The sequence below is a fragment of the Taeniopygia guttata genome, chromosome 10 (assembly GCF_048771995.1).
Source record: "Taeniopygia guttata chromosome 10, bTaeGut7.mat, whole genome shotgun sequence".
Taxonomy (NCBI): domain Eukaryota; kingdom Metazoa; phylum Chordata; class Aves; order Passeriformes; family Estrildidae; genus Taeniopygia; species Taeniopygia guttata.
The window spans coordinates 2,373,787-2,398,045 of record NC_133035.1 but is presented as its reverse complement, the minus strand read 5'-3'; the positions used below and the strand labels follow the sequence as shown (position 1 = coordinate 2,398,045).

At 50.1% G+C, this 24,259-nt stretch overlaps 1 protein-coding gene across 1 annotated transcript in view; it reads left to right on the top strand.

The window, feature by feature from the left end:
* The window catches only part of ARID3B (AT-rich interaction domain 3B), a 43,941-nt gene that overhangs the window by 5,470 nt on the left and 14,212 nt on the right, over positions 1-24,259 (top strand). Inside the window, exons 2-4 of the mRNA XM_030281307.4 lie at positions 731-1,364; positions 15,180-15,251; positions 16,866-16,938. Coding sequence (XP_030137167.4) covers positions 777-1,364; positions 15,180-15,251; positions 16,866-16,938 — 733 coding nt within the window. The 5' untranslated portion in view covers positions 731-776. The remainder of the gene's footprint in view (positions 1-730; positions 1,365-15,179; positions 15,252-16,865; positions 16,939-24,259) is intronic.

Here is a 24,259-nt window from a genome sequence, read left to right as displayed (position 1 = left end):
GGCTGTGAACAACCCCCAAGCCGATTGTTTCAGGCTGTGAACAACCCCCGAGCTGATTGTTTCACCCACAGCCCAGTGCTACGAACAACCTGCTGAGCCGATTGTTTCACCCGCAGCCCAGGGCTGTGAACAATCCTCAAGCCGATTGTTTCACCTGGAGCTGGGGCTGTGAACAATCCCTGAGCCAATTGTTTCACCCGCAACCCAGGGCTGTGAACAATCCGCCCGGGTCTGTGAACAATCTGCCCGGCTGACTGTTTCACCCACAGCCCGGGCTGTGAACAATCCACCTAGGGCTGTGAACAATCCACCCAGCTGATTGTTTCACCCACAGCCCAGGGCTGTGAACAATCCTCAAGCTGATTGTTTCACCCGCAGCCCGGGCTGTGAACAGTCCACCTGGGGCTGTGAACAATCCTTGAGCCAATTGTTTCAACCGCAATCCAGGGCTGTGAACAACCCACTGAGCCGATTGTTTCACCGGTAGCCCGGGGCTGTGAGAATCTGCCCGGGGCTGTGAACAACCCTCCCAGCCGATTGTTTCAGGTTGTGAACAACCCTCCCAGCCGATTGTTTCAGGTTGTGAACAATCCCGGAGCCGATTGTTTCACGCTCCCCTGCACAGGAAAGCCCCTGGCTCTGCTCCGCTCCGCACATCCCCTCCCTTCCTGGGGAAGAGATGAGTGCCGCGCCGGGCGCTCAGCCTCAGCTCCGTTTGTCTCCCCGGCAGATCCTGCGCGGCTCCCGCCGGGGCCGCCAGCCATGCGCACAGCGGGATGAAGCTGCAGGCGGTGGTGGAGCAGCTGCAGAAGCAGCAGCAGCAGCAGCAGCAGCAGCAGCAGCAGCAGCCGGCGGTGCCCATGGATTGCCGGGAGCGCCGCCGGGAGCCGCAGGTGCCGTTCCCGACACCGCCGCCCTTCCCCAGCCAGCCCCGTGCCGGGCGCGCCCCGGGCATGGCACCCGCTGTGCCCGTGGGGATGTCACCCACCGTCCCCGTGGGGATGTCACCCGCCGTCCCCACGGGCAGAGCCCCCGCTGCAGCCGGCCGGCCCTTGGAGCAGAGCAGCGGGAACTCTGAGGACGAGGAGGAGGAGGAGGAGGAGGAGGATGAAGAGGAGGATGAAGAAGACGGCGCTGAGCTGGAGGTGCCCGGCCAGGAGAGCTGCTCTGCCCTGGCGTATTTCCGCGCTCCCAAAGGTGGCCACGGCAAGCAGAGAGCGGGATCCGGCTCCAGCCCCGTGCCAGCCCCCTGCCAGCCGCGGGGAGCCCAGCAGGGCAAGGAGGAGCAGGGCAAAGACTCGGCCAAGCAGCCCGGAGCCCCGGCGGGGCGCCCCGGCTGGCGCCTGGATGAGCAGCTCAAACAGGTCAGTGCTCCCAAAAACTCCATTTTCCCTTTCTCAGGATGCAACCCCCCCCCCGGTGTGTGAATTTCCCACAAGGAATTGGCTTTGTGGAGTTCCCTGCTCTGTGAGAGACTTTGTGGGGTGGGATTTGGGGAAAAAGGTGGTGGTTTGTTGGTTTTAGGGGCAGGCAGCTCCATGCTAATGCCTCAGCAGAGTTACCTCAGGGATCTTGGAATTGTGGATTTTGGAGTGCAGGGAGATGTGACCTGGTCATGGGAGTCAGAGCACTTTAAATTCCCTGTGTGGGAAAGGAAAAAGGAAAAAGGAAAGAGGAAAGGAAAGGAAAGGAAAGGAAAAAGGAAAGGAAAGGAAAGGAAAGGAAAGGAAAGGAAAGGAAAGGAAAGGAAAGGAAAGGAAAGGAAAGGAAAGGAAAGGAAAGGAAAGGAAAGGAAAGGAAAGGAAAGGAAAGGAAAGGAAAGGAAAGGAAAGGAAAGGAAAGGAAAGGAAAGGAAAGGAAAGGAAAGGATGGAAAAAATGGAAAAAGGAAAGGAAAGGAAGAAAAGAGGAAATGAAAGGGAAAAAAAAGGAGAAAGGGAAAAGGAAAGAAGGGGAAAAGGAAGGGGAAAAAGGAAAGGGGAAAGGAAAGGAAAAAGGAAAATAAAGGGGAAAAGGGAAAGGAAAAGGAAAGAGAGAAAAGGAGAACAAAGTTAGGAGCCAGCTCGCTGCTGCCTCGTGGGAGGTGAATTCCAGGTTTGACTGAAGAATTACTGCTCCTTGCATCCCAGTGCCAGGGGATGCTGGAATTGTTGCTTTTGTTGCCAGGGGATTTCAGGGACTGTGGGTCTGTCCCTGCAGACCCTGGGGTGTTCCCAGCCCCAGCTCCTAAGGGAGCAGCCCTGGGGCTGTAAAACCCCCAGGGGAAGCTCTTGCTGCTGGTTTTTCTCTGAGGGGCTGGCCCAGGAGAGGGAGTAGCTCAAATGAGGTGGGTTTGTCACTCAGGGGCCATTGCCTCAGAATTTACTGGATGGGAGTGGTACAACTTCCTTTTGCAGGGCTCTGGCTGGGGAAAAGGAGGCAGGGCTCAGGTTTTATGGGGTCTTTTTTTTAAAAAAGCCAAATAAGCTCAGCCTAGTTGAGCTGGTTTTGTTCCTTGCCCAGCTGGTGCTTCTCCCTCCTCTTGGGAGAGCCCTGCAGATCTCACTGGTCATGAAACCAGGCAGGGTTTGTGTGGAAGAGGGAAAAAAAGTGGAATAAAACATCATTCCACATTTGGCACGATGTGCTTTGGCCCATTCCTGAAATTCGGGAGATCATTTCAATCCAGGAGCCCAAAGTACCCAAAACTCCAGCAGGAAAAACTCCAATAAAACCACTTTTGCTGCTGTGGGATCTGCTGAAGCAGGAAAAATGCCAATAAAACCACTTTTGCTGCTGGGAAGAGCAGGAGTGGGAGGAATCCATGGACACCAGGTTCAGGAGTGAGTTATAAAGGAATAGCAGGGGCAGCTCTGGAGAACAGTGGGAAAACATGGCAGGAAAAGGGCAGGTCCCCCTGTTGTCTCAAAATTTTTGGAGGTGGAGTGGCTTGGATCCATGGTTGGGGTTCAAATGGAGCTGCTGATTCCCAGTTCAGAGCTGGGGAATAACAGCAGGAGCAGGAGAGGGAGAGAATTGTGTGGGGAGCTCTGGGCTGGCCACTTCATCCCTTGGAATCTTTAATATCCAGGAATTTTTTAAAGGGATGAGTTCTTTCCATTGATATCCAGGATTTTTTTAAAGGGATGAGTTCTTTCCTTTGATATCCAGGAATTTTTTAAAGGGATGAATTCTTTCCTTTGCTTTTTCTCTTTAATGGGAAGAAAATCCAGGATGAAACAATTCTCCAGTTTGTTTCCAAAATTATTCCTGGATTAGTATTTTCATTTTTAGCTTCTCTTCCCAGTCCTGTGCCCTGCTCCTGGACCATTCCTGGGATGCAAAATGCTCTTGGAAATGGGGGGAAAAGTCACTTCATTCCTTCTCTCAAGGCTTGCTTGTTCTCCTGGAAGCTTTGGGAAAAGAATCCCTTGGAATTGTGAGGCTGGGGTTGCCCAGAGAAATCTGGGATCCACCAGGAAAATGGAGCCACTTCTGTCCCATCCCAGGAAATCATTTTAGGACAAAGATCATGGGAATGAGCTGAATTTTGGGAATTTTGTCAGCACAGGGAGTGGAGGAGTTTATCCAGGAGAAGGAATTGCTGGGGGTTTGCTCTTCCAACCCTCTGGAATGCCCTGAAATCCATCCCAGCTCCTGGGAAAGGGTTTTTTTTTGGGGGGGGGGGGGGGGCAGGTACGGGGGGGGGGGGGGGGGGGGGGGGGGAAAGAGGGATTTATTCCAGGAATGCCTGTTCCTGGGAAAGCTGAACAGGGAAAACCAGGAGCACAGCTTGGTGCTGCTTCCTCAGTAATGTGAGAATAAATCCCAGATTTCCAGCTTGGAAATCAGGAATGTGAGAGAACAATTCCCAGATTTCCAGCCTGGAAATCAGGAATATGAGACAATAAATCCCAGATTTGCAGCTTGGAAATCAGGAATGTGAGAATAAATCCTGTATTTCCAGCTTGGAAATCAGGAATGTGAGAGGATAAATCCCAGATTTCCAGCCTGGAAATAAGGAAAGGGAAGGACAAAGGAAAAGGAAAAAGGGAAGGGGAAAGGAAAGGGAAAAAGAGAACGGGAAAGGAAAAGGAAAAAAAAAAGGGGAAAGGAAAAGGAAAAAGAAAACGGGAAAGGAAAGGGAAAAAGAGAAGGGGAAAGGAAAAGGAAAAGGGGAAGGGAAAGGAAAAAGGAAAAGGGGAAGGGAAAGGAAAAATGAAAAGGAAGGGGAAGAGAAGGGAGGGAAAGGGAAGAGGAGGAAAGGGGATAGGAAAAAAAGAGAAGAAAAGAAAAGGAAAAGAAAAAAGAAAAGGAAAAGAAAAGGAAAAGGAAAAGGAAAAGGAAAGAAAAGAAAAGAAAAGAAAAGAAAAGAAAAGAAAAGAAAAGAAAAGAAAAGAAAAGAAAAGAAAAGAAAAGAAAAGAAAAGAAAAGAAAAGAAAAGAAAAGAAAAGAAAAGAAAAGAAAAGAAAAGAAAAGAAAAGAAAAGAAAAGAAAAGATTCAGAGGATTCCCCAGCTCCTGCCCTGCAGAGCCCCACAGGTGAGTTAGGATCCCGAGGCAGGACAGGAGGATTTGCTGCAGGATTTCTCCAGGTGCCACAGGATTTCTCCAGGTGCCACACTCGTGTGTGGCAGTGCTGGCACCTCCTCTCCTCGCTGGCATTCCCAGGAGCTCAGGCTGCACACAGAGGTGCCAGCAGCTGGAATCTTTTATTCCCTTGCACTCGTGTTTTTCTCACTCTGGGGTGAATCAGTGGCACTGAGGATCCCTCTTCTCACCCCAAATCAATCTTGGGCTGATTCCTCTGAGTCTTTGGGAACAGGAGGAATTCAGGATGAGGCAGCAGCTTCCTGTTTGCTCGTGGGAACACGTGAAAGGAACTTAATAAAAAAAAGCCATGAATCAGTGAAACCTCAGCCCTTCCCTTCCCCATCCTCCCTGCCATTCCTGAAATCACTCAGATGTTTTCAGGGGCTGCCTTTGAAGCTGGGGCTGCTGAATTGAGCTCTGTTATTAGCAAGGGTTGGTTGCCATTGCAGGGGAGCTGCTGTGGGCAGTAATTACCCCTTGGCTCTCCCTGCCTGAGAACTTGCAGCTCGGGGCAGCAGCCCTGATCTTATCAGCGTTTGTTCTACAACACTTTTCTTTCTGAGAGCATCTGTTTCACTTCCTAAGGCTTAACTCTGCCCACAAAAGGAATTTCTATGGATTCCCTGATAATCCTGAAATTGCTGCTCCCGTCCCTTCTCATTGACTGAACCCACGGGGCAGGGGAGGGCTGATCCCCAGGTGGGGATTTCAGCAATTCCTGGCCTAAAAAAACCTTAAAATCCTCTGTAAAAGCTCTGTGCAAGGTGAGGAGGTGCAGGATGAGCCTGGGTTTCACAGGAGGAGCATTGCTATCACACAATAAATGAGTACACAGAAGCCTGGGAAACTCAAAAAAGACCCAGTTTTATTTAAACATCTGGGATTTATAAGATTCCAAAGGTGACTGTGGATTGGAGGATGGAATTAGCACCTCTTCAACCACACTGCTCCAAAGATCCATCATTCATTTCTCTCCACCCACAGAGAAATATGGAAACTATTCTATTTCTACAGAAATTGTGTGGGAACTCTGACTCTCAAATATGTAAATGCTATCAGAAGGTTAAAGGAGTTCTAGGAGAACTTTAAAACTTTCAGAAGAGCTTGAAAAGAAAACTTGAAAAAAACAGAGGAGTTTTTATTCCTCTGCTCTGGAAGGTCCTTCAGGGAATGGGGAGTGTTTGTCACCTGGGTTTGTCACCAGGGGTTAACTGGCAGCCTGGTTTGCCCTGGCCATGGGAGCTGGGCCCTCGTCAGGTACTCCAGGGAGTAAATATTGCCAGATACTCTAGGGAGTGAATACTCTGGGATCAGATACTCCAGGATCAGATACTCCAGGGAATAAATACTCCAGGATCAGATACTCCAGGGAATGATACTCTGGGATCAGATACTCCAGGGAGTAATGCTCCCAGATATTCCAGGGAGTAAATACTCTGGGATCAGATACTCCAGGGAGTAAATACTGCCAGATACTCCAGGGAGTAAATACTGCCAGATACTCTAGGGAGTGAATACTCTGGGATCAGATACTCCAGGGATTAAATACTCCAGGATCAGATACTCCAGGGACTGAATACTCTGGGATCAGATACTCCAGGGAGTAAATACTGCCAGATACTCCAGGGGGTAAATACTCCAGGATCAGATACTCCAGGGAGTAAATACTCCAGGATCAGATACTCCGGGGAGTAAATACTGCCAGATACTCCAGGGAGTAAATGCTACCAGATACTCCAGGGAGTAAATACTCTGGGATCAGATACTCCAGGGAGTAAATACTGCCAGATACTCCAGGGGGTAGATACTCCGGGATCAGATACTCCAGGGAGTAAATACTGCCAGATACTCCAGGGAGTGAATACTCTGGGATCAGATACTCCAGGGATTAAATACTCCAGGATCAGATACTCCGGGGAGTAAATACTCTCAGATACTCCAGGGAGTGAATACTCTGGGATCAGATACTCCAGGGATTAAATACTCCAGGATCAGATACTCCGGGGAGTAAATACTGCCAGATACTCCAGGGAGTAAATGCTACCAGATACTCCAGGGAGTAAATACTCTGGGAGTATTTTACAGATACTCCAGGGAGTAATCCCAAATGGGCCTGGGAGCAATTCCTGCTGCAGCTGGGCAGGGGCAAGGGGCTCCAGTGGTGCCCAAGGTGGCGGTGGAACAGGGAGGACTGTGGTGGCCCAAGCAGGGCTGTGGTGGCCCAAGCAGGGCTGTGGTGGCCCAGGGATGGCTCTGGTGGCACAGAGGGGGGCTCTGGTATCCCCCAAGGTGTCACTGGCCCAGAGGAGGGCTGTGGTAGCCCAAGGAGGGCTGTGGTGGCCCAAGCAGGACTGTGGTAGCCCCCAAGGTGTCAGTGGCCCAGGGGAGGGCTATGGTGGCCCAGGCAGGGCTCTGGTGGCCCCCAAGGTGTCAGTGGCCCAGGGAGGGCTCTGGTGGCCCAGGCAGGGCTCTGGTGGCCCCCAAGGTGTCAGTGGCCCAGGGAGGGCTCTGGTGGCCCAGGCAGGGCTCTGGTGGCCCCCAAGGTGTCAGTGGCCCAGGGAGGGCTCTGGTGGCCCAGGCAGGGCTCTTGTGGCCCCTGATGTGTTAGTGGCCCAGGGGAGGGCTATGGTGGCCCAGGGAAGGCTGTGGTGGCCCCTGAGGTTGTCAGTGGCAGAGAGGGGGCTGTGGTGGCCCAGGAAGGGCACTGGTGGCCCTGGTCCCTCGGGAGCTCCCGTGATGCCCTCTGGGGGTGTGTTGGCTTCTCCTGCCCTCCCTGGGGATTGGCCCGGGCTGCAGGGAGGCACTGCTGGGATCTGGGGCTGGGCTGGCAGCCCTGGCAGTGCTGGGAGGAGATTCCTCTCAGGATCCCTGGGCATGGGAAACGGCCTGGACTCAGCTCCAGGAGGGACTCAGCTCCAGGGATGGACTCAGCTCCAGGAATAGACTCAGCTCCAGGGATGGTCTCAGCTCCAGGATGGACTCAGCTCCAGGATGGACTCGGCTTCAGGGATGGACTCAGCTCCAGGAATAGACTCAGCTCCAGGGATGGACTCAGCTCCAGGGATGGACTCAGCTCCAGGAGGGACTCAGCTCCAGGAGGGACTCAGCTCCAGGGATGGACTCAGCTCCAGGGATGGTCTCAGCTCCAGGAGGGACTCAGCTCCAGGGATGGACTCAGCTCCAGGGATGGACTCAGCTCCAGGAGGGACTCAGCTCCAGGGATGGACTCAGCTCCAGGGATGGTCTCAGCTCCAGGAGGGACTCAGCTCCAGGGATGGACTCAGCTCCAGGGATGGACTCAGCTCCAGGAGGGACTCAGCTCCAGGGATGGACTCAGCTCCAGGGATGGTCTCAGCTCCAGGAGGGACTCAGCTCCAGGGATGGACTCAGCTCCAGGAGGGACTCAGCTCCAGGGATGGACTCAGCTCCAGGGATGGACTCAGCTCCAGGGAGGGACTCAGCTCCAGGGATGGACTCAGCTCCAGGGATGGACTCAGCTCCAGGAGGGACTCAGCTCCAGGAGGGACTCAGCTCCAGGATGGACTCAGCTCCAGGGATGGACTCAGCTCCAGGAGGGACTCAGCTCCAGGGATGGACTCAGCTCCAGGAGGGACTCAGCTCCAGGGATGGACTCAGCTCCAGGGATGGACTCAGCTCCAGGGAGGGACTCAGCTCCAGGGATGGACTCAGCTCCAGGGATGGACTCAGCTCCAGGAGGGACTCAGCTCCAGGAGGGACTCAGCTCCAGGATGGACTCAGCTCCAGGGATGGACTCAGCTCCAGGAGGGACTCAGCTCCAGGGATGGACTCAGCTCCAGGAGGGACTCAGCTCCAGGGATGGACTCAGCTCCAGGAGGGACTCAGCTCCAGGGATGGATTCAGCTCCAGGGATGGACTCAGCTCCAGGAGGGATTCAGCTTCCCTTGGATGGATTCAGCTTCCATGGATTAATTCCATGGATGGATTCATCTCTCCAAGGATGACTTCAGCTTCCCAAGGATTAATTCCATGGTTTAATGCAGCTTTCCATGGATGAATTCAGCTTCCCAATGATGGATTCAGGTTCCCATGGATGGATTCAGCTTCCAAGGATGGATTCAGCTTCCCATGGTTAAATTCTATGGTTAAATTCAGCTTCCCAAGGATTAATTCAGCTTCCCATGGATGAATTCCATGGTTAAATTCATCTTCCCATGGATGGATTCAGCTCTCCATGGATGAATTCCATGAATGAATTCAGCTTCCCAAGGATGAATTTAGCTCTCCATGGATGAATTCCATGGTTAAATTCATCTCCCCATGGATGAATTCAGCTTCCCATGGCTAAATTCAGCTCCCCACAGATGGATTCAGCTTCTCAAGGATGGATTCCATGGTTAAATTCAGCTTTCCATGGATTGATTCTGCTTCCAGGGATGGATTCGGCATCCAGGGATGAATTCCATGGATGAGTTCAGTTTCCCAAGGATGGTTTCAGCTTCCCAAGGATGAAATCATCTTCCCATGGTTAAATTCAGCTTCCCAAGGGTTAATTCAGTATTCCATGGATGAATTCATCTCCCCATGGATGAATTCAGCTTCCCAAGGATGAATTTGATGAAGGAATTAGGCTTCCCATGGATAAATTTAATGGATGAATTGAGCTTCCAAGGATGAATTCCATGGTTAAATTCAGCTTCCCCAGGATGGATGCAGCTTCCCAAGGATTAATTTGATGGTTAAATTCAGCTTCCCCAGGATGGATTCAGCTTCCCAAGGATTAATTCAGTTTTCCAAGGATGAATTCCATGGATGAGTTCAGCTTCCCAAGGATGATTTCAGCTTTCCATGGATGAGTTCAGCTTCCTCAGGATGAGTTTGGCTTCCCCAGGATGGATTTAGCTTCCCCAGGATGGATTCAGCTTTCCATGGATGAGTTCAGCTTCCCCAGGATGGATTCAGCTTCTCAAGGATGGATTCCATGGTTTAATTCAGCTTCCCCAGGATGGATTCAGCTTCCCAAGAATGAAATCATCTTCCCATGGTTAAATTCAGCTTCCCAAGGATGAATTCAGTATTCCATGGATTAATTCATCTCCCCAAGGATGAATTCCATGGATGAATTCAGCTTCCCATGGATAAATTTCATGGATGAATTGAGCTTCCCCAGGATGAGTTCAGCTTCCTCAGGACGGATTCAGCTTCTCATGGATAAATTTCATGGATGAACTGAGCTTCCCATGGATGGGTTCAGCTTCCCATGGATGGGTTCAGCTTCCCATGGATGAATTCAGCTTCCCCAGGATGGATTCAGCTTTATTCCCAGCTGCTGTTCTGTGCTCTGCCCCTGAGCCAGCCGTGCTCCATCCCCACACCTCCACCTCCCTGAGGAGCCTTCTCCTTGTCCCCTGGCAGTGGGAAGTGTCCCCATGCCCTTCCCAGAGCAGCAGGAGGAGGTGCAGGAGCTCCCCAGCTCGGGTGACAGTGGGTGACTGTTGGAATCTGTGCTATTGATGATTCCGAGGTTGTAGAAAGTCTCTGTCTGTCAGCCCCGCTGCCAAAGCAGAAGCCATAATTGGTCTGTGCTGGTTTCAAGGTTGTTTATTCTGTTTATCTCTAACATGTTCTGCTGCCCTGCCGCAGCTCTGTCCTGCAGGGCAGCGTGTGGGGCTCTGCCCTCAGTGGGATGGTACAAACATTAAATACCAGAAACTACCTGTGCTGGATTTACAATAACGTGCCAATATCTGTCACCTACGTTGGACAGTGTGTCCCCAGCCTGAACCAACAGAAAAATGCCAACACCACAGTGAAACATGGAGGGCATGAAGAAGGAGAAAAAGGACAAGGCACACCCAATTTCCTCCATCTTGTCCCCTTTGGACCCCTCATCTAGAATCCTAAAATTTTACTTTTGCACCTATGCCACACTTAATTATTACTTATATCAAACACTCAGAGCTGGTAATTCATCCTGTAAGATTGAAAACTCTTTTCCATGGACAGAGATCACAGACAGTGTCTCTGGGGGCTCTGTCCAGGGGGGTTCCTGACCCCTGCCAGGGTCCCAGATCTGCCAGGGCAGCCAGAGGGAAGCCCTGGATTCCCACAGGTGACAGCCGTCCCTGCTGTGCTGGTGACCAGATGGCCAAAGCCTGCTGCCTTCAGCTGCCCCCAAGCTCCCAGGGTAGAGCTGTGGAAAATGGGATGGATTTATTCTCCTTATCCTCTGCCATTCTGGTCTAATCCCCCTTTTTTTTTTTTTTTTTTTTTTTTCCCTAGAGAGAACAAGCCAAATATGTTGTGTTTAACTTTTCAGGAATCTTTAGAAGTTTTATTCCCAAGTTCAAACCCACTGGAGGGAGGGAATTGCCTCCTTTAACGCCTCTTCTTTCTCATCGCCGCTCTCAAATGGAGTGGAATAAGCTCTGCCCTCTGGATTTATAGCCCTAGGAAGGGAGCAACCAAAGGGAAGGGTCAGAAAGCTGAATCTGCACAAATCTCTGGGCCCTGGAGTGTGCCAGGGCCAGGCTGGGAAACTCCTGCTGCCTCCTTTTCCTCCCACTCTGCCTGATTCTGGCTACTCCATGGGTTTGATCCCAGTTTTGAACAGTTTTAGGAGCAGCTGGATGCTCCTAATTAGCCAAAAATCTGTGGGTTTAATCTGTGCTGAGGGAGAAAGGAGATTGGGATGGATCCTGCCGTGAGCAAAGCCAGCCTGGAGAGGGCTGGGAATTCATCCTGTGCCACAAACAGCTGACACAGCACAAGTGGCAATAATCCCCCATTAAATACCTCTCAATTGCTGGGGCTGCCTGGCTAATTGACTTTCCAGCAGGAATTAGTGGCTCAAACCAAATCAGCAGCAGCAGGGAGCTCCTGCCGGGCTTGGGATGGCCATGGAGCCGTGCACGAGCTGCTCATCCTCCTCATCCAGTGAGTGCCCCACAGCCACATGGCTCTGGGACTTTGGGGGGCTGGAGCACCTCCAGAGTCACCAGGGGGTGCTTTGAGGGTTTTTGCACCTTTTCTCTCCATGTTTGGGAGGGTGGATTTGTCTCTTCCCTTTTCCAGCATGTGCTGCATCAGGACTTTATGGAGTTGGTGTTCCCAGGATGCCTGGATTTATTTCAGGGTTACCCTGGCCTTCCATCCAGCTGGAGCTGCTGGAGCACCTCCAGAGTTCCCAGGAGCTGCTTTTGAGGGGTTTTGCACCTTTTCTCTCCATGTTTGGGAGGGTGGATTTGTCTCTTCCCTTTTCCAGCATGTGCTGCATCAGGACTTTATGGAGTTGTTGTTCCCAGGATGCCTGGATTTATTTCAGGGTTACCCTGGCCTTCCATCCAGCTGGAGCTGCTGGAGCACCTCCAGAATTCCCAGGGGATGCTGGAACCTTTTCTGTGTGTGATTGGCAGGGTGGATTTGGCTCTTCCCTTTTCCAGCATGTGCTGGACCAGGGCTTTATGGAGTTGGTGTTCTCAGGATTCCTGGATTTATTTCAGGGTTATCCTGGCCTTCCATCCAGCTGGAGCTGCTGGGGCACCTCCAGAATTCCCAGGGGATGCTTTTGGGATTCTGGGATCTTCTCTCTCCATGTGTGAATTTGGCTCTTCCCTTTTCCAGCCCACCCTGGACTGGGACTTTGTGGAATTGGTGTTTTCAAGATGCCTGCATTTATTTCAGGGTTATCCTGGCCTTCCATCCAGCTGGAGCTGCTGCTTTCCAGCCTTTGGAGACCATTCCAGCATGGTGATTCCCAAGTGGAATAGAGCCTAACCAGATTAATCCTTTTAATGAGCCTTAATCCAGCAAAGCTGAGCTTTCCATTTCTCTGGGGGTAAAATCCACATCCTGCTGCAGTCAGGGCAGCTGGGCTGGCAAGCAGCTTTCCAGGGGATGATTCTCCTCCTCCTGCTCCTGCTTTTCAGGGAAGCACAGGGGGGGTGGCAGGGCTGTCCCAGCTGTGTCACCTGGAGCTCAGGAAGGAAGGGTGACACCTTTCACCAGGGGCTCTGGGATGTGCCCAAAATGAGGAGTGAAATCAGCTCTGAAGGTGCTGGATCTCATCCCAGCAGAGCCCCAGAGGAGTTGGCATCCTGCTCTTCAGCAGGGGAGGGAACGTGGCTGGGAGGGGAAATTGCTCTTCCCATTTTGTGAGAGATCCCAGGATGTGAAACCCCCACCCCCATGTTCCCCTAATGGGGAAACCCCTCAACAGTTTTGTGTTAAAATTAAGAAACAAACAGAACTTTTGTTCTTTAGTTTTAGTTTAAAAACTTTCATTTTTTCAGTCTTCCGGTTGTTGGTTTATTTTTTTTTTCTCTTACCAACAATTCAATGCACCATCTATATACCAAAAAAAAAGCACCAAAAAACCACAAAATGCACAAGTTGAAAGTCTTTTAAAGCTATTTTGTTTAATTAACTTTTAAACCTTAAGTAATTAATTATTTTTCTGTCCATAAACCATCTGGATTGTGGCTCTTTCTAACCAATCCCTCAACACTGCAGGAAATGGAGCAGATGAAGAAAAAGGAGGAGATCAAACAACACCCAAATTCTTCCATCTTGTCCCCTATCCACCTCCATACTAAAACCCCCAAAACTCAAGTTTTTCACCCTGTGATAAACTATATTACTCTCTATTTCACACATCGTGGATCCCAGTTCATCCCAAAGTTCTAGAAGCTTCCTCCATGAAGGAAGATTAAAAGCAGTGTTCTCCCAGGGACCAGAACTTCCCAGAAGAGACAGAAATATTCCCCACCCTGAGATCCAACAGCAGGAAACGCAGACAGAACCACAGATCCCCTCCCTGCCTTTCTCACCACCTTGGGCTAAACCAGCAGCTGCTTTTCGGTGTATTTGTGCCTCAAAATCCTAAAAATTCTGGAGCCTTTCCTTGGGAATTGTTTTGAAAAGACAGGAGTCTGTGAAGGAAGGCAAGAGCCTCCTGTGAAATGGAAAAGGTAAACCCCCTCCCTCCGAATTATCACAATTTCAGAATTAAAAGGCTCTCAGGCAAAGATATGGCAATGGGAATAACAGTTCTGTACTAGGAGAAAAACTAAATTTAAAAAAATGTAATTAGTAGAAACAAAACTAGTGATAGAGTCAGAAACCTGACACCTTGAGGAGTCAGGGTGTTGGGAATAGTCCAGTTAAATGGTGGCTGCTCCTCCTGGAGTGGCAGATGAAATGCTGCTGAAAGGTGAAATCTGTAGAAGTGTGGAGTTTTCTCTGAAGGTCTGGTGATGGAGTAGATGGACTTGGTTTTCCTCTGGGAATCCAGTGGAGAAGAAGCTGCTCCTCTGGGAATCCATTGGAGAAGGAGCTGCTCCTCTGGGAATCCGTTGGAGAAGAAGTTCCTCCTCTGGGAATCCGTTGGAGAAGTTCCTCCTCTGGGAATCCATTGGAGAAGAAGTTCCTCCTCTGGGAATCCAGCAGGGAAGAAGCTGCTCCTCTGGGAATACAGTGGAGAAGAAGCTGCTCCTCTGAGAATCCATTGGAGAAGAAGTTCCTCCTCTGGTAATCCAGTGGAGAAGAAGTTCCTCCTCTGGTAATCCAGTGGAGAAGAAGTTCCTCCTCTGGGAATCCATTGGAGAAGAAGTTCCTCCTCTGGGAATCCAGTGGAGAAGTTCTTCCTCTGGGAATCCATTGGAGAAGAAGCTGCTCCTCTGAGAATCCAGCAAAGAGGCTGTTCTGATGTCCCAAAAAGTGTTGATTTTTTGCAGGTAGGGCTGCTTGGCTCCTCCCTCTGGGTGGAGCATCTCACCATGGGATGATGGAACTGGGCCCCTCAGCTCAGGAAGGACGTTGAGATGCTTGAGCGTGTCCAGAGGAGGCAACGAGGCTGGTGAGGGGCTTGGAACACAAGCCCTGCAAGGAACGTTTGAGGGAGCTGGGGTTGTTCAGCCTGGAGAAGAGGAGGCTCAGAGGTGACCTTATTGCTCTCTACCCCCCTGAAGGGAGGTTTAGGCAGGTGGGGTTGGTCACTTCCACCAGGCAGCACTGGCAGAACAAGAGGACACAGCCTCAGCTACGTCAGGGAAGGTTTAGGTTGGATATTAGGAAAAAATTTTTCACTGAAATAATAATAAAACACTGGAATTGTCTTCCTAGGGAGGTGATGGAATCACCATCTCTGGATGTGTTTGAAAAAAGACTGGACATGGTGCTATAGTCTAGTTGTGGTGTTAGGGCATGGGTTGGACTTGATGCTCTTGGAGGGATCTTCCAACCTCGTTATTCTGTAATTCTGTGTGATTCTGTGAACTTTACCAGTCATGCAGGGAGTCATTTAATAGCCCATTAACAGAAGATATCTCCCCGGAGGGAGATATTATTGGAAGAGATAAGAAAACTGCCCCACCTCCAACGGATGGCAAACAGACTTGATGATTTTAGAGGTCTCTTCCAACCTCATTATTCTGTGATTCTGTGTGATTCTGTGAACTTTACCAGTCATGCAGGGAGTAATTTAATAGCCCATTAACAGAAGATATCTCCCTGGAGGGAGATGTTACTGGAAGAGATAAGAAACCTGCCCCACCTCCAACAGGTGGCAAACAGAATCCGTGCTGATCTTACAAGCCAGGACAGGAATCCTTTGCTGTTTTTGCCTCCCCAGAACGGCGGCGGGAGCTGGAGCGACGAAGGCGACGGCTGCCGGGGAAGGGAAATCTCCCGAGACTTTGCCAAGGTCTGTCTGGGCACTTGGGGAAATTTGGGAAATTTGGGGAACTTGGGCAATTTGGGAAATCCTCCCCTGACCCATGGCAGAGCCCTCCCTGCAGGGGATTTGTAGGAAAATTGCTTTGTCCTGCAGTTTGGGGCTGGTGTGTTACCTTGTATCAGGTTACAATATTTAATTCTTACTGAAATAATGATTAAAAACCAGATTTTGGATATTTAAAGGCTTTAATCCAGTTTTTCTCCAGCTGGGAGAAGAATATTCTCCCTTTGGAATGCTGTGTTTGTGGATTTGAATGTGTCACAGCAGCTGGAGTTTAAACTAAGGCAGCTCTGCTCTTCCAGAGCTTCCCAGGAATCCAGCCCCAAAAATCTTTTGGGATGCACTGCCCAGGGAACTTCAGTTTAATGATCTGGGCATTTCAAACCCAAATTATAAATTATAAATATTAATATATATTTCTATTATATAAAATATTTATATTTTATAAGTATTTCTATAAGTAGAACATAAATTATCTATTTTATAAATACATTTTAGAAATACTTATTATAAATAATGTAAACACAAAATGCTTATAAATAAATAAAAATTATAAATAGTAAATTATTCCTGTAACAGATAAATTCTGGGCTGATTGCTGGCATTTCTGAAGGCTTTTGGTTTATTTGGAAGCAGGATCCATTTTGGGGAATCCTTTCCATTTCTGGGAATCCTTTCCATTTCTGGGCTTCTTTTCCAGCTCTGGGGATCTGTTCCATTTCAGGGGATCCATCTGATTTCTGGGGATCCATTCAATTTCTGGGGATCTTTTCCAGCTCTGTGAATCCATTTCCTTTCTGGGGCTCTGTTCCATTTCTGGGAATCCATTCAATTTCTGGAATCCTTTCCATTTCTGGGGTTCTTTTCCAGCTCTGTGAATCCATTTCCTTTCTGGGGCTCCACTAAATCCCTGGGGCTCCACTAAATCCCTGGGGATCCAGTCCCTTTCTGGGGATCCTTTCCATCTCTGGGATCCATCCCTGGGGCTCCCTTTCTGGGGATCCTTTCCCTTTCTGGGGATCCTTTCCCTTTCTGGGGATCCTTTCCCTTTCTGGGGATCATTTCCATCCCTGGGGATCCATTCCACCCCTGAGGATCCATCCCTGGGGCTCCACTCCATCCCTGGGGCTCCACTCCATCCCTGGGGTTGTTTTCCATTCCTGGGGATCCTTTCTATCCCTGGGGATCCTTTCCATTTCTGGGGATCTGTTCAATTTCTGAGGATCCATTCCATCCCTGGGGCTCCATGCCATCCCTGGGGCTCCATGCCATCCCTGGGGATCTGTTCCATCCCTGGGGATCTGTTCCATTCCTGGGGATCTGTTCCATTTCTGAGGTTCTTTTCCAGCTCTGTGAATCCATTTCCTTTCTGGGACTCCACACGTCCCTGGGGATCCATTCCCTTTCTGGGGATCCATTCCCTTTCTGGGGATCATTTCCATCCCTGGGGCTGCACTCCAGCCGTGGCCCCGAGCCCCCAGGCCCCTCTGCATGTCTCCCCTCCCTGCCTGTGCTTTCCTCCCCCTGGCAGAAGGCAGAATTCCGGAATGTTCTGTCTCATTTTGGTTCCTTCCCCCCCAGCTCTACGAACTGGACAGCGACCCCGAGCGCAAGGAGTTCCTGGATGACCTCTTCATCTTCATGCAGAAGAGGGGTGAGTGACCTTTCCTTGGATTCCAGGAGGGAGCCAGGCCAGGAGAGGGGATCCTTCCCTTAAATTAAATTAATTTAAATTCAATTACATTTATTTATTTATTTATTGAATTAATTCAAATTAAATTAATTTAAATTTGCCTTCAATTTCTTCACTTTCTGATGTAGTGCTGCTGTCTACATGCCCTGAAGATCCCAGGCACCTTTTCCTGGGAATTCCCCAGGGTGCCAGTGATCCCAATCCAGTTCTCAGAGCAGACTGGTGATAATTAAAATGTCTTTAATTTTACCCACCACTCTTTGGGGTGGTGGGTAACAGAAGCACCTCTGAACATTTGGGGCACCCTCTTGTCCCTCCAAGGATGTCAGTGGCCAGGGATTGCTCTGGTGGCCCTTGAGGTGTCAGTGGCACAGAGCAAAGTGTTTCCAACATCCCAATCCAGGCTGAAGAGCTGCCTTTTTCCTAAAAAACCCCAAATCCAGCTCCTCTTCTCATGGGAAAGTGTTTCCAACATCCCGATCCCAGGCAGAAAAGCTGTTTTTTTCCTAAAAAAACCCAAATCCAGCTTATCTCCTGATGGGAAAGTGTTCCTAACATCCCAATACAGGCTGAAGAACTGCCTTTTTCCTAAAAAAACCCAAATCCAGCTTCTCTCCTGAGGGGAAAGTGTTTTTAAAGTCCCAATCCCAGGCTGAAGAGCTGCGTGATTCCCCAAAAAAACCCAAATCCAGCTCCTCTCCTGAGGGGAAAGTGTTTTTAAAGTCCCAATCCCAGGCTGAAGAGCTGCCTTTTTCCTAAAAAAACCCAAATCCAGCTCCTTTCCCAAGAGCAAAGTGTTTCCAACATCCAAATCCCAGATTCAAGAGCTGCCTGCTTCCCAAAAGCACCAAGTCCAGCTCCTCTCCTGAGGGAAAAGTGTTTTTAAAGTCCCAATCCAGGCAGAAGAACTGCCTTTTTCCTAAAAAACTCCAAATCCAGCTCCTTTCCTGAGGGGAAAGAGTGTTTTAAAATCCCAATCCAGGCCGAAGAGCTGCCTGGTTCCCAAAAAACCCCAAATCCAGCTCCTCTCCTCATGGGAAAGTGTTTCCAACTTCCCAATCCCAGGCTGAAGAGCTGCCTTTTTCCTAAAAAATCCCAAATCCAGCTCTTCTCCCAAGAGCAAAGTGTTTCCAACATCCCAATCCCAGACTGAAGAGCTGCCTTTTTCCTAAAAAAAAACCCCAAATCCAGCTCCTCTCCTGAGGGCAAAGTGTTTCCAACTTCCCAATCCCAGGCTGAAGAGCTGCCTTTTTCCTAAAAAAAAACCCCAAATCCAGCTCCTCTCCTGAGGGGAAAGTGTTTTTAAAATACCACTCCAGGCAGAAGAACTCCCTCTTTCCTGAGGGGAAAGACTGTTTTAAAATCCCAATCCAGGCCGAAGAGCTGCCTGGTTCCCAAAAAACCCCAAATCCAGCTCCTCTCCTGAGGGCAAAGTGTTTCCAACTTCCCAATCCCAGGCTGAAGAGCTGCCTTTTTCCTAAAAACCCCAAATCCAGCTCCTCTCCAAAGGGCAAAGTGTGCAGAGCTGCTCACTTTGCACCTGGTGTCTGTGGGGCCGGGAAGCAGCTCTGCCAATAAAAACCCCACAGTAAAAACCTAAAAAACAGGGATTTGCTGCTGTCCAGGAGGAGCTGAGGGATCAACAACTGCAAAAGTGAATGGAATTTCCCAGGAGCTGCAGGGATGAAAATTTGGGATGTTTTGGGATGCCCCTGGGAAGGGGAACAGCTCTAACACAGATCAGATGTGTAGGGCTGTGCCCAAGAGCCATAAAAGGGCCCTGGAGCAGCAGAAACCGTGGCAGGGGACATCAGGGACAGGGTGGCACTGCCTTTGTGGGGTTGGGGAACATCAGGGCAGGGTGGCACTGCCTTTGTGGGGTTTTGTTCCTGGCAGGGTGGCACAGCAGGGCTGGGGGTGATGCCTTGGGAAGGCTGAGCTGGAACAGAGACCAGACTGAGCTCAGGAATAAACAGGGATTTATGAAAAGGATCTCCTCAGTGGATCCACCTTGGGCAGCACCAGAGCCCAGCCAGGGCTGCAGCCAAGGTGAACCAAAATGGTCCCAAAAATGGGAAACTGGTCATGAGGTGTCTCACTTTTATGAGTTCTGCTCCATTTGCATATCGGGGTTAATTGTGCAATTACAGCTTTAGGTTATGAATCCCATCCTGCTTGTTTTTCTCTCTTCAGTCAAAGATTGCAGCTGTGCATGGGATCAGGGATGGCAGCTGTGCATGGGATCAGGGATTGCAGCTGTGCATGGGATCAGGGATGGCAGCTGTGCATGGGATCAGGGATGGCAGCTCTGCATGGGATCAGGGATTGCAGCTGTGCATGGGATCAGGGATTGCAGCTCTCCATGGGATCAGGGATTGCAGCTGTGCATGGGATCAGGGATTGCAGCTGTGCATGGGATCAGGGATGGCAGCTCTGCATGGGATCAGGGATTGCAGCTCTGCATGGGATCAGGGATTGCAGCTCTCTAAGGGATCTCCATTCCAGGGATTGCAGCTGTGCATGGGATCAGGGATTGCAGCTCTGCATGGGATCAGGGATTGCAGCTCTGCATGGGATCAGGGATTGCAGCTCTCTAAGGGATCTCCATTCCAGGGATTGCAGCTCTCCATAGGTCCCTGTTCCTTTTCATCCCAGCTCTGGAGAACCAAACCCCATAAATGTCAGGCTGAACCCCTGAACCAGCCAGGATTTATCCTTGGAGAGGGATTTGAACAAACCTGGAGCTGAGACAGCGCAGGGGTGGAGTCGATTTGCTGCTGTAAAATGAATTTTCCCTCTGTTCAGCTGGGAATTCCCACACTCCACAGAATTACTGTGACTCCCTTCAAAGAAATTCTGCTTTTCTTGAGATTCGGCTCAGAATTATTTTAAATCACTGTGGACTTCCCCAGTTTCCTGGGGAAAACCTGTTCCTTCTGGCTGCCTGATGCAGCATCACCCCTGAACATATTTGCAGTGGGAAGAGCAGCTTTTTATTTACCTGCTTGTGGCTTAAAAATGTCTCTTCCGTGCCTATTTTTCACTCCAGTGGGAGTGAAATATCCCATTTCACCGAGATTTCAACGTCTCTGTGCTGAACAAACCCTGGGGATTCTCACCTCCTTTGTTCCTTGCTGTAAAATGGACACTTGTGGAGGAAATTGGATAGGGAGGGTGGGAGGTGGTTGGGAAAGCAGAGCTGGGTGTGATTAAACGCTCTTTGTGCAGGACAAGTCGTGGCTTAGGCTGCTGGAAATCCCTGTGTGGAAGGGAATCTCTGGCATGGAGGCCAAGCAAAGCCCTAAAATTCCCTGGAATTCTCCTCAAACCCAGCTTTGGGGCAGTTTTCTTCAGGCTGCATCTCCAGGTTGAGGTGTGGCTGCCAGGTGTGGCCGAGGGAGGGTGGAGGAGAGGAGAACAAAGCCCTGGGGTGGTGTGGGATGGCAGGGAGGGGATGGTCCCAGTCCATCCCTCTGCCATGGCTGTGCCAGACCCTCTTCCCCAGGTGATTCCTGGGTGTAATCCCAGCCAGTCCAGGCTTTCCTGGGGCTCCAGCATGGGACAGAGGGGACACTGAGGAACAGGGAGACTGTATTGCCTTACTAATGACACTTAGTTAATCAACAATTGTTCTTTTTTTATAGCTTTGTTCAAGGCAGCTCCTTTTTCTTCAAGAATTCCTAATTCCCAGTTGCTGTTTAATCTCTCTGATGGTTTCTTCTTTTTTTAAAGAAGCTTTGGAGCAAATGCCCATTACGTGTAGGTGATCTGGGCACAAGTGGGTGCACCCACACTTGGTACCACGTTCTTCTCTTGGGCAGCTGCTGTTACCCACACCATTTACCATTTACTTTTACATCTACCCCCTGTGCTGCCCTGGTTGTTACTGCCCTCAGTGAATCATTTTGACAGCATTTTCAATATTTCTGCAGCCCACAGGACCGTGGCTGCAGCAGTGAGATGTGAGGCTGCATCTCACCCCTGAAGGCTGCACAATTCTGGCTTCAAGGGGAACAGGTATTAAGCTGTAGTGTTGGAGGGTGCTAACATCAATAAGGCATAATTAAAAAACTATCATCAGTCATCAGATGTGATTTTTAGGGTAACACAAAACTATTTTGCTAAGGACATCCTGTGAATTTCTGATAGTTGTAGGGGCCAAATCAGCTATATCTACTGCAGTTTGAGAGATTAGGAAGGGGAAAAGGCTTTTCAAGGGAAATATAGGTTGGATATTAGGAAAAAGTTATTTACAGAAAGGGTGATAAAGTTCTGGAATGGAGTCCCCATCCCTGCATCCCTGATAAAGTTCTGGAATGGCTGCCCAGGGAGGTGGTGGATCCCCATCCCTGGGTGTGTTTAACAAAGCCTGGATGTGGCTCTGGGTGCCAGGGTTCAGCTGAGGTGCTGGGGCTGGGTTGGACTCGATGATCTCCAAGGTCTCCTCCATCCTGGTCACTCTGTGAATTCAGTGGGAGACATTCCCTCAAAGGGCAGAGATGTTCATGGCTCCAGTCAGCCTTCCTCTGGGAAGCCCTTTATTGCAGAAGCCTGGATTGTGGCTGCCTTTCTCCTCAGAAAACAGGGTGCCCTTGGGATGGCTCTGCATCTTCCCTTTGCCAGTGGGAACACACTCCTCGTGCCCCTGGTTTGACTGGGCTGAGCCAAATTAGGGAGCTGGGATGAGCCAAATTACAAAGGTGGGATGAGCCAAGTGATGGGGCTGGGATTGAGTCAAATTATGGGGCTGGGGTTGAGCCAATTGATGGGGCTGGGATTGAGTCAAATATGGGGCTGGGATCGATCCAAGTGATGGAGCTGGGATGAGCGAAATTATGGGGTTGGAGTGAGCCAAATTAGGGAGCTGGGATGAGCGAAATTATGGGCTGGGATTGAGCCAAGTGATGGAGCTGGGATTGAGCCAAATTATGGGGCTGGGATGAGCCAAATTATGGGGCTGGGATGAGCCAAATTATGGGGCTGGGATTGAGCCAAGTGATGGAGCTGGGATGGAGCCAAATTATGGGGCTGGGATGAGCCAAGTGATGGGGCAGGGATGAGCCAAATTATGGGGCTGGGATTGAGCCAAATTATGGGGCTGGGATTGAGCCAAGTGATAGAGTTGGGATTGAGCCAAGTGATGGAGCTGGGATTGAGCCAAATTATGGGGCTGGGATGAACCAAATTATGGGGCTGGGATGAGCCCAGTGATGGAGCTGGGGTTCTGCAGAAGTTATTTTCCGAGGAAACAGAGAGGAGGATGTTCCTGTGCCTCAGGAGCCGGGCAGGGCTCAGGGCAGCAGCCTTGCAAGTACAGTAAAATGAGTTTACCATCAAAAGGCAACAAGTCTTGTGCCGTGGCCTCGGCTGCTGACCTTTCCCTCTGGAATTCTGCCCCCTGCCCCCGGGCTCATTAATCCTGGCGCTGCCAGATGACAGTAATCCATCACAGCCCTGACAGCCCTGCCCGCCACAGGATCTGCCCTTTCAGCCTTTTCCCCGGCGGTTCCCAATAAAACCCTTCCTTTATCGCCTTCCCCGGGCAGGGCTGGGGGAGGAGAGGCACCAAATCCCTCTGGAAAACCCCGGGAATTCACCAGGGCCAAAGCCCGACTCGGGATCTGCGGGGCAGTGCTGGAGGAACACGTGGAAAATGGAATTATTGCAGCTCCTGGGAGCAGTTCTGGCCCTGCTCTAAGGTTTCTCAGCTGCACAAAGGAATTTTATTTAGGGGTGGAAAACCAAACTCGAGGTTTTATCTCAGTGGATTAATTTGTATTCTGTGTGTAAACACATGTAGCTGAGTTTATTATAAATGCATTATTACATGCATTTATTATAAATGCATGTTTCTGTATAAAGCCCTGTTTAGCTGAGTTTATAAATGTGTGTTTCTGTCTAAATCTCGATTTAGCTGGGTTTATAAATGGAATTTCAGGGCACTTTGGTGCTGCTCAAAGCAAAGCTGAAGGAGGGGAGCTGTCCTGGGGGTGCTGAGGTGATGGAATTATTGCAGCTCCTGGGAGCAGTTCTGTCCCTGCTCTAAAGTTTCTCATCTGCACAAAGGAATTTTATCATTTAACCAAACTCAAGGTTTTATCTCAGTGGATAAATTTATATTCAGTGTGTAAACACATTTAGCTGAGTTTATAAATGCGTGTTTCTGTAGAAATCCCTGTTTAGCTGGGTTTATAAATGAAATTTCGAGGCACTTTGGTGCTGTTTGAAGCACAGCTGAGGGAGGGAAGGTGTCCTGGGGGTGCTGAGGTGATTCAGGGAGGTCAGACCCCATGGCTGTTCCTGCTCCAGCTGGGAGCAGCTCCCTGGAAATGCTTCAGCCTTCATTCCCCAGGGATGCAGGTGACGTTTGTGCCTCTCACAGGAGCAGCTGGATTCATAATTTCTGCATTTTCCCAGCTGCTGAGCTGGGGAAGTCTGGAGAAGGGTAGAAGAGTGTTTGGGGGAAAGGCAGGGTATTAAAAAGCAGATATTTGTTAATATTTTCTGAGTTGCTGAGACCTTTATCCATGGCTCTTCCCTTTCACTGCCCATCTGGATGAAAGTCCCTGCTGGACAAGTTCATGCCATTCCCTAAATTGGATTGGGGAAACTGGGGTGGCTTTGGCTTCATCCTCCCCCAGCCGAGCAAAGGCTTTGCTGCTGTGGCTAATTAATGAAAGGAGAGGAATTTTCGGGTGTCCTGGGGGTTTTGGAAGGAAATATTTCCCTGTTTTCCCTGCGGGTGTGACTCAGGTGATGAGTGACAGCTGGAGGTAACTTGATCATGCCCTGATTCCCAGTGCTGTCACCCCGAGACAAAATGGATGCTCGGGGAAAAAACAGAGGAAATTGAGGATTTTTGGGAGGAAGGGATGGAGCCACAGAGAGTTTGGAGGGTTTGGAATTCCTTCTGTGCTTCCTGAGGGATCTGTGCCCCTGAAATGTGGGATCTGTGCCCCTGAAATGTGGGATCTGTGCCCCTGAAATGTGGGACCTGTGCCCCTGAAATGTGGGATCTGTGCCCCTGAAATGTGGGATCTGCGCCCCTGAAATGTGGGATCTGCGCCCCTGAAATGTGGGATCTGCGCCCCTGAAATGTGGGATCTGCGCCCCTGAAATGTGGGATCTGCGCCCCTGAAATGTGGGATCTGTGCCTCTGAAATGTGGGATCTGTGCCTCTGAAATGTGGGATCTGTGCCCCTGAAATGTGGGATCTGTGCCCCTGAAATGTGGGATCTGTGTCCCTGAAATGTGGGATCTGTGTCCCTGAAATGTGGGATCT